The sequence below is a fragment of the Mytilus edulis genome, chromosome 12 (assembly GCF_963676685.1).
Source record: "Mytilus edulis chromosome 12, xbMytEdul2.2, whole genome shotgun sequence".
In the NCBI taxonomy this organism is placed as follows: Eukaryota; Metazoa; Mollusca; class Bivalvia; order Mytilida; family Mytilidae; genus Mytilus; species Mytilus edulis.
This window is the reverse complement of record NC_092355.1, coordinates 28535018-28548799: the sequence shown is the minus strand read 5'-3', so window position 1 is coordinate 28548799 and position 13782 is coordinate 28535018. Positions and strand designations below refer to the sequence as shown.

General features: G+C 31.6%; 1 protein-coding gene across 6 annotated transcripts in view; it reads right to left on the bottom strand.

Annotated features, from left to right (window-relative positions):
- The window catches only part of LOC139498175 (calmodulin-regulated spectrin-associated protein 1-B-like), a 28196-nt gene extending 17843 nt beyond the window's left edge, over positions 1-10353 (bottom strand). For all 6 annotated transcript variants that reach the window (XM_071286510.1, XM_071286509.1, XM_071286511.1 and 3 more), the window contains exons 1-8: positions 9974-10353; positions 8312-8407; positions 7765-7870; positions 6323-6432; positions 5928-6013; positions 2879-3023; positions 2201-2336; positions 628-861 (exon numbers count right to left, since the gene is read on the bottom strand). In XM_071286510.1, coding sequence (XP_071142611.1) covers positions 628-861; positions 2201-2336; positions 2879-3023; positions 5928-6013; positions 6323-6432; positions 7765-7870; positions 8312-8407; positions 9974-10033 — 973 coding nt within the window. In that variant the 5' untranslated portion in view covers positions 10034-10353. The remainder of the gene's footprint in view (positions 1-627; positions 862-2200; positions 2337-2878; positions 3024-5927; positions 6014-6322; positions 6433-7764; positions 7871-8311; positions 8408-9973) is intronic.
- Positions 10354-13782: the final 3429 nt, after the last annotated feature.

Here is a 13782-nt window from a genome sequence, read left to right as displayed (position 1 = left end):
TTATTGAAGGCTGCATGGTTTTTTGAATTTGCTAATTATAGCCACTCTTTTATTTCATATAACTCATTATTATTATTTAATGCTAGGAAGCAATTTTTGCATTATTAACAGCTTCAAAAACAGTCATGGTCACAATTGTAACAGCCTTTGGTTACCGAGGATTAAATAAGATAAGCATTGTGTATAAGTTTCAGAACATTTGTTGGAGGAAAAGTCAAGTTAGAGAGTGGAAATAACAAGTTTAGCATTTTTTCAATATTCATTAAGGGACATAACTCCAGAACAGTAAAAGTGATTCAAACGAAATTTTAACTTGATCTGTGTAAGTGGTATTCAGCTTTATGCATAAGTTTCATATCATTTGGTCAAAAAAAAGTTAGAGAAAGGAAATCAATTTCAGGATGTATCTGAGGACATAACGACGAACAACGGAAAACCTTTATACTACTACGAAAAAAAATCATAGATTTGTATCTCTTAAATATCCTACCATTTTCTCATGCTGTTAGACATCGTTTTTTAGATGTGTGTGATCAACAGTGCAGTAGATCCGTTCATCTTTTAGACATACTCTGGGGTCATTAAATTTTCAAATACTCATTTTTTTCATCAATTCAAAACACTAACCTGAATCCTCTCTTGATGGGGACCTCACACAGGGAGCTGGATTAATCTCAAACCAGTGGAATAGATCAGCAACTAATGCATACAGATTCTGCTTCAGGTTATTGTGTGTATATAGGAAATCTTCATAAGACAGATGGAAACAATTGCTGGGTAAATGTTCACCACAGAACTTCTTCACTAGGCTTAGGTTATAAAGTGAATCTGCTATACCAAGATTGGACTTCAAACATATATCTGTCAATAAATTAAATCCGCCATTAAATTTTATGTTATTTAGTCTGTATTTTATTCAATCTGTAATTCATTCCATCTGTATTTTATCAAATCTGTACCTTATTTAATCTGTATTTTGTTCAATTTGTACTTTTTTATCTGAATTTTATTCAGTCTGTATTAATTGAATCTGTTATTTACTCAATCTGTATTTTATTCAATCTTGTGTTATTTATTTAATCTATATTTTATTCAATCTGTTATCTATTCAATCTTAGTTTTATTAAATCTGTAATTCATTGAACCTGTAATTTATTCAGTATGAATTTTATTCAATCTGTTATTTATTCAGTCTATATTTTATTTAATTTGTGATTTATTCAGTCTATATTTTGTTCAATTTGTAATTTATTCAGTCTGTATTTTACTCAATCTGTTATTTATTCTATATGCTATTTATTCCGTCTATATTTTATTCAATCTGTTATCTATTCAGTCTATATTTTATTTAGTTTGTATTTTATTCAATGTGTTATTACATGTATTAATTCAGTCTATTTTATTCAATCTGTTATTTATTCAGTCTATATTTTATTCAATTTGTAATTTATTCAGTTTGTATTTTATTCAATCTGTTATTTATTCAGGCTATATTTTATTCAATTGGTAATTTGTTCAGTTTGTATTTCATTCAATCTGGTTAGCTAGGAGACCTATTAGTATAAGTTAACAAGGCCATATTTTCATGTACCTACCCTTATTCAGGAATCTTAATAGTTGTTGTCTTTTGTTACCCAGTATATATGTGTTAAATGAATTTTTGCCATTTGAATTTGGAAATGAGGCTGATTTTTAATTGTCTCTGATAAATTTATTCACAACTTTTTTTTCAGCTCTGTAATTTAAGATACTGTTTTAGATAGTTGTATCATACATATCCTTTTCCCATGTTGGTATAAAAGATTATGTATATTTACAAGATAAGAGATTGCATTACAATGTAGGGACTGATTCAAATCATATCTAAGGAACAGTCAAATACAGTAAAATATGCATATATTTTTTTTTTAGAAACAGTGACTTAATGTTTTTTAGGTTTGGTAAATTCAGAAACTATTTCGTGCATTTATTATTGTGATTTAAATAAAGAACTAAATGTGAGATTATAAATGTGATTTCAGTAAAATCAATATACATAATATATGTATCGGATATCAGAATGTGATTTTTTTATTATGATTTTCACCCAGACGCAACATTCGCAACCATACAAACCTATTATCTCTTGAGTAACAGTAGCTGACTAGACTCAAACTTCTACTAAGACACAGTAAATATAAGTAGTTTTTGTTTTTCTCACCTGTCAGCTTTAAATGTTCAGGACAATAGAAATGTACCAACACCGCCAGACAACAACCATCACCTATATCCTGTAGAAACTCCTCTATAAATGGCATGTCTAATGAGGAATCCCCTGATCTACTCACAATTCTCACCTAAAATACAAATAAACTATAAATAGCATGTCTAATGAGGAATCCCCTGATCTATTCACAATTCTCACCTAAAATACAATTAAACTATAAAAAGCATGTCTAATGAAGAATTTCCTGATCTAGTAGAGAAAAACTACAACTGAAGTATTACATTTCCTATAGGCTATAAGAAACTTTGCCAAATGTGCAAAATCATTATTCAACAAAAGTACAATTGTTCTTCAATCAACGAAAAATTGGTACCCTTAACAATAAATAAATCCACAATATAAAACTTTAGATACTAGTACAAAATCTCTTGATCTATCCATAATCAACTTGAAATACAAATAACCATTATGAATGATAACTATTAACTTAAACTTTTAAAAGGTAAAATATTTAGGAAGCTTTGAAAGTTGAAAAAAAAAAGTGGTTGAATAGATAGGGATTATGAATTGGTGGACTGACCTTTAAACCTTCCAATATCGTGAATCTTTAAACTCCCTTAGGAACCATGGTTACAGTGTAGTTACATTTTCATCAGTTAAGTACTAACATACCTTCATTTTGGACTGTCCTTCTAAAACCTGTGACCCCTTCTGCTCTTTACTTTGGACTGTACTACATACTTTATTGAACCAGAAGTCAACAGCATTTTCTGTGTCAGATGGTAATTCACTAGATGCATTGAAAACAGCAAATCGTCTGTCAATGAAAAGCATATATTACAATTTCTACTGCTGTGGATTCATTATTATTCCTGGGATACCAATCTTTGTGAATTTCGTAGGTACAGGAGAACTAGAATTAACATGTTCAACGAATTATGTATTTTCCATGGGCTTAGTATGCAGAGATTGTCTAAACCACGAAATCAAATATCGATGAAAATGCAAGTTTTCCTCAATCCAGAAAAATTGATACCAACAAAAATAAATGAATCTACAGTGTTACTTATTTCACAATTTAATTTGTGATTTGTTTAACACACAAGTGTTAAACATTTTTTTATAAATTTTGTTTTCATCATGTTTATTCAACTTTTGTTACAATAGATGCACACATATGAAATATTGATTGCTGTATTATACCTTTTAAGAAATTCTACATTTAATTTTTGATACTTCATGATATATGTGAATAAACTGAAAACAAGTAAGTGTTAGGAGTCAGAACAACTAATCTCCACGGAAATGAGACTTGTTAGTGCTAATTACAACTGCATACCAAATATCATTGATTTACCATTAGCGGTTACCTAATTCAAACTTCAACATATAAGTTATGCAAAGTTTAAAAGACAGCAGACCATGACTGAGCAGGTGGGAAAACTTCAAGGAAAGGGATGTGCTTATATACCTGCATACTGAATATCATTGGCCAACCATTTGCCAATAAAGTCAGTACTAATAAACTGATGAAATCACAAACTTTATAAATTTTACAAAAGTTTCAAAATGAACAGACCATGACAGAAAAGGTAGAGCCAAATAATCAATTTGCATGAGATGTGTTTACTTTTTAACAACTGCATACCAAAATTCATTGGCTTACCATTTGTGATTTCCCTTTAACTGGCATCAATCCAAATCAAAGCCTTAAAGGCTGTAAAAGCAATTGCTGCCATGTTAATGTTTGGGGACTTTTATTTTTCATCCACATATATACAAGAATTAAACCTGACATGAGTGTTGTCTAGTTAAAAGTAAGAAGGTTTTAACTTTATATAAATAAAAGACTTTGGCAGAAAGTCATTTTTAATATGTTTTATATTTCACAAGGAGACAACACGTTTACCAGGCTAAAGTTGGGGTCAAATATACATGTGCTGAAACATATAACTCAAAAAGAAATCATCATGGATTATCCCCTGGTAGTGTTTGTAACTTCCTTGGCAATAATTTCCTTTATTGATTTAATTTTAACAATTTTCATTATTAATTTATATTTAACCATTAACACAAAACACTTTCCAGGCGCAAAATTTATGTTAAAAAACGGGAAAGAAATAAAATATCTTACAAGACATAAACATGTAAAGAATAAATGTATATTTCATTAATAAAAATATTTTCATAATGTTACTTTGTCATCATTTTTAAAACTAAGTTCCAAACATTATTGCTCAGTTGATATGTGTCCTTCTGATGCTGTAGTTTTATATGGATAGTCGACCTTCCTATGGATAGAAACAAGTGCATGTGGGTACGAGATAACTACAATTCTCATGCAATCCCGAAAAGGGGGGGGGGGGGGGGGGGGGTCATCACAGACAAACATGACATTAAATCGTTATCACTGAACTAGTATATATATTGTATAGGGGCCAGCTGAAGGACGCCTCTGGATGCGGGAATTTTTCGCTGCATTGAAGACCTGTTGGTGACCTTAATTCTGCTGTTGTATGTTTTTCTATGGTCGGGTTGTTGTCTCTTTGACAAATTCCCCATTTCCATTCTCAATTTTATTATACGAACAAGAACAAACAGCTCTACGTTGCTTTGATATTTATCAATTTTCGAAAACATGTGAAATAAAATTGCTAACACGGTGGACCGTCGAGTGTCAACAAACGTAGTAGACTTGTTCACTGAAAAGACGAGGATAATGGTTTCATCTGACCTTTGTTATGCAAACCCAGTTTTGATCATGATATTTAAAAAGACGTACTTTTTTTCAATCTATGTATTAATAAACTAGAAAATTCCAAATTGTAAATATCTCTTCATCTGGACCGACTTGGCATCTACTACGTTTGGACGGGTCCATTTCATTAGTAAGGTGATCGATAAATATTACGGAGTTTTGACAGAAAAGGAAAACGAACTTATTGTTATGTGTTTTCAACAAGGGTTTCGTTCCGCTAAATTATTTGCGCAAATAAAGTTCGTCTATTTTTAGATTACAGGTAATAATTTGACACTACGCATTAACCTGTGTAGTGATTTTGATTTTACGATAAATGTATGAATGAACGATAATTTTATGAATGAACAAGAGCACCTGACCTCTTAAAGAAACACAAATTTAACATAAAAAACCGTATTTATTGCTAAATACTAAATCAACAACTGAAATGAATCCATATTTTGTTGAAACATCGTACGAACGGCGGAAAACGGAATCGCATTTATAAAAATGTACTTTTTTTCACTCGGACTTCTATGTTATTTGATAGTCAAACGGTTGACCCTTTAAATACAAAAATACATCTACAAGAACATATTTTGAAACTTCTTAAATCCACTAACTTTTTTTTTAAGTTTCAAGCTATGTATTGCATTAGAAAACATACATAGGTGTTAAAGAATGACTGACCAGGAGCCTGTTTAACAAAATACTATGGCTTGATCTGGGCGGAGTCTCTGATCTGGGTCACAAAGATGGCCATACGCGACGGCATAAAAGCAATTGCTTTAAAAATAAATTGGTTGACACCAAGTCTACCAAAACAGCATGTATGTGTCTTTCCTTTAAAACTTTGTCCAGACAAGGTGAAAACTAATTTCTTTAAAAAGTTTATGCTTGGTGGTGTAAAATTTAGCACCTTCAAATGGCTTCAATCCCTACCTCTCTTGACATTTAAACTATTTCTCAAGTTCCACTTACCTTACTGCCTGTACAACTCTTTCTACACTAACTGTTTCACTTATGTAAGCCATCATGAGACAATCAATCAGGGTTAAATGAGCATTCTGAAAGAAATAATACATCAAATTTAACATGCACAGAAAAAAGTAATTTAGAAATCCTGATTAGCTCTTATAATGTAGTGATTGTTTCAAATTTAGTCGTATCATTGCCTTCTTCTGTTTTCTTTTCTTTGGTAGGATTGATGTCTCTTTGACACATTCACCATTTTTTATTCTCAATTTTATTCTATATCATTTGGTCTCTGGTGGAGACTTGTCTCATAGCCAATCAAACCACATCTTCTTATTTTTCTTAGTATGTACAGTGATGAGATTTGTCCATACAGTGAGTATAAAGATGCCATTAATGACCTGCTGAAATGGTGCATTTTTCATCAGGATGGTCTCTGTAACTTCTGTTTCATCTGGTTCCACAACATAAATACCCTTCCGTGACAGCACCTGAATGATACTCCAATGTCCTGTAATGGTCAAACATACACACATTTACAAACATACATTATTTAACTAAGAAGCTATAGTGTAATATACATGTACATGTTGTTGATGTGGTTCATAAGTGTTTCTTGTTTCTCATTTTCATATAGTTTCAACTGTTGGTTTTTTGGTTTGAATGGTTTTACACTAGTCATTTTTGGGGCCCTTTATAGATTACTGTTTTTTGTGAGACAAGGCTCTGTTTTGAAGATTGTACTTTGACCTATAACGGTTTACTTTTACAAATTTTTACTTGAATGGGGTGTCAACAATGAAAATAATCCTTCAAATTCTGAAAAGGTCAATTATGATATTACTGAAATCTTGTCAATAACTAGTCTATACTTTAAAACTCTATTTGGTAAAAGATTATCATGTGACAGAATATAATTTAATCAATTAACATTTAAATGCAAAATGACACATTACTCTAAGGCCAAATAAAAATATATATGTGGTTCCAGTAACATCCTTTTAAAAAATAGGGTTGGTACATGTAGGTCGGCAGTTTTATTTTATTTTTTTTCTAATTTTTAATTTGGGTTTGTCAAAATCTGGAAAAAAAATTGTGTGTTTACCGAAATTGATTCCGGTAATATACACGCCCCAACAATAAGTTCGCCATATTACATGTGGTTTGGTTGTAAAATAAACAGTCATGTTATGTTTTCAGTTAGTTTCTTTGCATTCTGTTATGAATTGTTGCATTTTAGCCTTACAGATACTTCTGATTGAAATACAGATGACAGATATCTATGAATTGAATTATTTAAATTCACAATCCTAAAAATTTTATCGTTTAAAAATTTATTTTTCAAAAATGAAAAAAAATTCTAGGGTCAGGGGGTTAAACTAGGGTCGGTTCTGAACTGGAACCACACATATATTTTTATTTGGACTAAAAAAAATGAACAAGATGTGATGAATTTATCCACATTATTCACTGGTGAATTACATTTTATGACCCACTTCACTAATACCATGAATACACAAATTATATCACATTCATGACATTAAAATGATATCACTGGCATATATGTACATGTTGATAAAGGCACAATTTTCTTCATACATGTATTTTACATGTATTTTAAGCCATACTTGAATAAATAAGGTGTTAGTACTTGTTTGAATTGTTTTACATTGTCATTTCTGGGACTTTAAAGGCTGACTATGCGATATGGGCTTTGCTCATTGTTGAAGGCCGTACGGTGACCTATAGTTGTTAATTTCTGTGTCATTTTGGTCTCTTGTGGAGAATTGTCTCATTGGCAATCATAACACATCTTCTTTTTTTATATTTAATGAGTTGATACCTTGCCATTGCGAGTGTACATTCCCAAACATATTCCTACAGGCTTGACAGTACAGCTCACTTGTTACCATCAGATTAGCTAGTCTTGGCTTTACGTGTAACTGTCCCTGAAAAAAATTTAACACTTACATGTAACACTAATTTTTTATGTATGTAACTTTTGCTATTTAATGAGCTGCTTCAAATAGATAAATTTGATGTCATTTCCTAAAACTACATTTGTATCTTGTCATATGACTGAAGTAATAAATTATATTGTAAACAATTTGTATCATTTCTTCTTCACATAGTATGATTTGCTGTGGCCAAAAATGAAAATTTCCTGGACTTGTCTGCAAAAATCTTTGAGATACATGAAGTATGGTACATTTTGTAACTTAAAAGTTGAACATACATGCACCAATAACCTTTCAGGAGCTCATCAAGCAGCACCTGCCTCATATATCTACATGTAATGATGTATGCATTAATCATCATAATAACAATGCCTTTTCCTTTTAAACCATATTTTAAGTAAAATTTGACATAAGTTGTAGCTGTTGCTTTACCTCTGATGTTTCATAAAATGGAGGCTTGAATTCTGCAGGAACTTCGCCTTTGTATGATTTTTCCAGGATCCAGGCAAGTGATGCTTGTAACTTTGCCTATAAAATTATACAATAATAATATAGTGAGATTCTCACAACGTTTTTATTGTGTTGAAATAATCATTATTGCATGTTTGGGTTAGTATATATACATGTATTGCCAATTTCAATTAAATTTTTTTCTTCCTTTCAAAATAAAGCAAAATTCGGACATTTTTTTTATGTTGAATAAATCTTAATCATGTTTGGGTAAGTCATGCACAAATGATGTAAGTGTATTGCTATTATATTTTTTTTCAAAACAATTATCTGTCATGTTATTTATTAGAAATCTTCAAGGTTTTACTCATACCAAGCTTAATACATGCAGTATAATGTATTGTGTTAAAAGATTATTAATAACATAAATTCATAAAAATACAATTTAATATCATAAATTATACAAAACTGCTATGGATTGAATATTGAACCATTTATATTTCAAAGTAAAATAAAACAAAAATCATGATTCTCAAACACACAACAATAATTAATGCCAAATTTATCTGTATATGAATACCATGAATACAAATTGGCAGTATTCATTAATAATTAACAATAAATAACTTTACTATCAAATTAATAAAAAAAACATTTCAAAAAACAATTCCCTGATTTTTAAAAAAATAAGGAGAGCTGTGGTGTAGTGGTTAGCTCATCGGACTACTTACATGACGAACACAAAGGTTCCTAATTCTATCCCTCTTTTCATATAGGTGAAAAATTTAGGAACTGAATTTTCAGCTCTCCCTTGACACCATTTGCGAGGATGGTCTTGAAAAAGAATGACTGTTTGTCGAAAGGGTGCCATAAATGGCTGACCTGTGTTAACATAGTTAGCCAACATAGTTAAGAGAGAGCCATATCTCTTGAACATAAAAGACACACTTGTAGATTTCGGAAAAGAGGACCTGAGCAGAAATACACTTTACGCTATTTGGAAAACTGTCCAGCTTTACCCGAGAATTTTTTCGCTTGAACTTTTGACGTCATACAATAATTAGTTTCCCATTGAGGTGTCAGATATTTTCGGTATCAGGTCCGTTAAAATTAAATTCATGAAATTGGGCGTGAACATGTAGAGTGCGAACACAACTTTGGGTGCGAACATGTAGGGTGCGAAAGTGAAAGAGGGCGAACACGAGTGGGTGCAAGCGTGAATGGGTGCGAACGGACCTGGATTTGATATTTTCTATGATGTCTAATATGATGTCAAAATTTTATGGGAACTTTTAGGATGACCAGGAATGGCGGACAAATTGTGATAAGGTGTATATAAACCTTATAAGTATTTGGAAAGTTGGCCCGGTTGACCTGAGAATCTACCCAGCTTAAACTACATGAACATATTGAGGTCATACAACAATCACTTTTCATTTGTGGCGTCAGACATTTTGTATTTCGACGTCAATATTGTACAAGAACCTATGTGGTGTCCATTATTGGCAGACAAATAGAGATAAGTTGTATTCAAGACTTGTGAAGTTGGTCTGCTCTTGTCTTTAAATTTTGGTAGCTAAATTTAAATATTCATGATATTATGTTATAATTAACAATTATAAGCTTTTAAGTTACAGTATGTACCTTCTGAGAATCATACTCGTCCATAGGAACTATCTCTATGACTTCGTCTGAATTGTCCATTGTGTTTGTTTCTGTTAAAGCTGTTTATGATTTCAAAAACATCATCTTTCCAAACAAATTACGAGCTAGACGAACTGAAGTCCAGTCACCATACTCTGAAGAACAGACCAATTTACAGTGAAAGTATATTTGTCATAGGGACCAGACTCGTTCAGGGTGTTAATGGGTAGAAGAAATTTTCGCTGTTATTGGAGAATTTACATCTTTTTCAGTGTTAAAATATATTTTCTCTGAAAATATTTTCTAAATGTATTTGCTTTTATGCGCATGTGCTATTTAAGGTTCCGTTTCCTGCAGATTGGGGTTTACCTAAAATAAAGACCTTACCTCCGGCTTAGGACCAAGGGTCCGGCCAGAAAATACACGACCGGTTATTTTTCGTTCTGTCCTAACTCTAAGTTGTGGAGTCACTTGTGTATGAAAGTAATCCATGAAAGTATCTCCCAATTAGATTAGCGGTACGTCATCAATTGATGTTTGTATATTCCGTTGCAAGCTAATTTTTATACATAACAAAGAAATGAAAAGTTCCGCGTGTGCAATGCATTTGTTATACGGTTCTCTACTGACACCCCCTCTTTACGGATCCATAGAAGATTCAGGCCTTCTGCCTCATCCCTTTGGATTTTACTAACCCATTGATTCGTATGGGGTCAGTAGCAAACCCGGTATATAACTTATAGTGTAGTGTTTCGTGATTTGTTTTTTGCCTTTTTGTTGTGTCTTTATTTTAGACCACGAATATTCCTGTTACCTAATGTCAGCTCTCCTCACAGAACATTATATTCGAGATGTAGAAGAATAAAAAATATCATATTTTTTATGTTCAATCATTAAGCGTGTATTCTTCTGAGCGGGTTTCAGTCTTGTTGAAAGCTTGTTTGGGAATTATTTCCAAAACATGTGATACAAGTGGAAAATATCAAGGAATACATAATTTTTTTTTTTAAAATTGACAGCATGGTCAATTTGACACGAAAAAGCAACAAAATGTTTATAAAACTTTCAAATATTATCACCGACCTATAGTTTTTTTCTTAAGTTAAAAACTCGTACCAATGCAAACTCGTACCACTGCTAACTCGTACCAACTTATCTAAATGCATTTAAATGGTGTTTAATTGTATATAATTTGAAAGTACAATGACCAATTTGTAGCTAATGTTCCTTGTCTATTGGATAGAAAATACCATGGCAGATTTGCTTTGTTGTCTCCTTTGAAAAGACTCTTTTTTTAAAACTTTTACTGATAATTATTGGATTTAATTTTTAATCATTCCAAATCAGTAACATTGAATAGATTTTTTCAGACTGGTTAATTTATATTTGTAATACAATGGGGAAAAAATAAAAAATAAAACAAGACCAGTCCCCCTTTTCCATACCCCTAGATGTAGATTATCAAAGTATTATCAGTTTCATCCTAAGAAAATATTAATTTTTCATGAATAAATCCTAGCAGTTTATAATCAAAATGATTTCCGAAATGAAATTCTTACTTTTTATAAATAACAATGAAATGTAACCGTTTCCTGTTTTAAAAGGGGTTTCCCGAATTACCCAGCCAAAAAGCACATGGCTTTCAACAATGGTAAACATAGCATTCAATTTGTTAATTTTAATTTGGATATAGATATTCAACTTAAGGTACAGTTAAAGCAATGTTTTTACTTTCTTCTGCATTAAAACTGTTTGAAAGATCAGCTTGAAAAATAAAGCTTTTAAAAAAACACTCGTATTTTTGTCTAAGTTTTCATTAAAATTCAGTATAAAATTCAAATAATTCAACTTTATTTTTATCAAGTTTACAAAAAAAAAACAACATAAAACATTCATATTTTTTAATATATTTTTGATGGTACGAGTATGCAGTGGTACGACTTCCCAGTGATACGAGTTAACGTTGGTACGAGTCAACTTTTTTGGTACGAGTTAGCGTGGTATGAGTTTTCTGTGGTACGAGTTAACTTGCTTCCGCTTCATCTTAAGTGAAAGTATGAAAAAAGTTTAAATGCGAAATTGTAAATTTTTTTTTCATGATTATAACCCAAACCAGATGCTCCACAGGGTGCAGCTTTATACAACCGCATAGGTCGAACCCTGAACAGTTGGGGTAAGTATGTACACAATATTCAAGCTTGATACAGCTCTGAATTTGGATTGTGATTATATAGTTGACACAGCATAGGTTTCTGACACAGAATGAATGTGGTCTAATGAAATTAAAATTTTAATTTTCCTATTATGGTCCAATATCCAAAATCTAAATACACGGCCATGGATTGATTCAGCATATCAAAGAATCCCAAGAATTCATTTTTTGATGAAATCAAACATTTTTAGTTTAATTTTGAATTTTTTTGACATCAATGTGGACAAATTTGATAACAGGGCCCAAAAATCAAAATACATGGTTAGATTTAGCATATCAAAGAAAATCCATATATTCAATTTTTGTTGAAATATAACAATTTTTAACAAATGTTAAATTTTGGACCCCAACTTGGACCAACTTGAAAACTGGGCCCATGATCAAAAATTTAAATACATGTTTAGATTCAGCATACAAATGAATCCTAAAAATTAAATTTTGGACCCTTTGGACCTTGATGTAGACAAATTTGAAAACGGGACCCACAATTAAAAATCTAAATACTCGGTTAGATTCGGCATATAAAAGAACCTCAATTATTCAATTTTTGATGAAATCAAACAATGTTTAATTTTGTACCCTTTAGACCTCATGTGGACCAATTTAAAATCGGGGACCAAATTCCAATAAAATACTTCGCTGAGCACAGCAAGATACGACCACAGAGGTCGAACCCTGAACAGTTTGGACAAATTTGGACACTATATTCAAGTTTAATACTGAAAAAAAATGGATTGTGATCAAATTTTTGACATAATATAGGTTTCTGACACAAAACAAATGTGGTCAAAGATCTTGCAAATCTATTGTGCAAAACTGTGCAATTGAAGATTTCTTTCAACTTTTAAAAAATTCGAAATTTTAAAAATTTTGAAAAAAAATTTGGAATACCCTTCCATCAACTTTTTGACCCCCCCCCCCCCCCCCTTTGGAGCAATAACTAAATCTCAATCCCAGCCTTTCCTTTGTATTATGGAACCTTGTAGTACAATTTCAGAGACATCCACACACTCAGACATAAGTTATTGTCTGGAAACAAGAAAAATGCTTGTTTTTGGCCCTTTTTTGGCTCCCAACGCTAATTACTACATGTTTTGGGCAATTAACCCCAAACTCAATCTCAGCCTTCCCTTTGTTATATGGAACCTTGTGGTACATTTTCAGAGAGATCCATACACTAACACACAAGTCATTGTCTGGAAACTAGAAAACATGCTCGTTTTTGGCCCCTTTTGGGCACTTAATTTCTAAACTGTTCACCCCATAACCCTTAAAATGAATCACAACCTTCTACTTGTGGTATTAAACATTGTGGTACAATTTCAGAGCAATAGAAATACTTATACAAAAGTTATTATCCTGAAACTAGTTAAAAGCTTGTTTTGGGTCCTTTTTGGGCCCCTAATTTCTAAACTGTTGGGACTATCATCCCAAAAACCAATTCCAACCTTCCTTTTGTGGTATTCAAGTCTCTTAAAGTTTCATAGAGATCCATTCACTTGAACTAAAGTTATTGTCCGGAAACCAATGTGTCTTCAGACGACATCATACCATTATACGATCCCAATATTTTTTTTGATGTCGTATAAAAACTTAA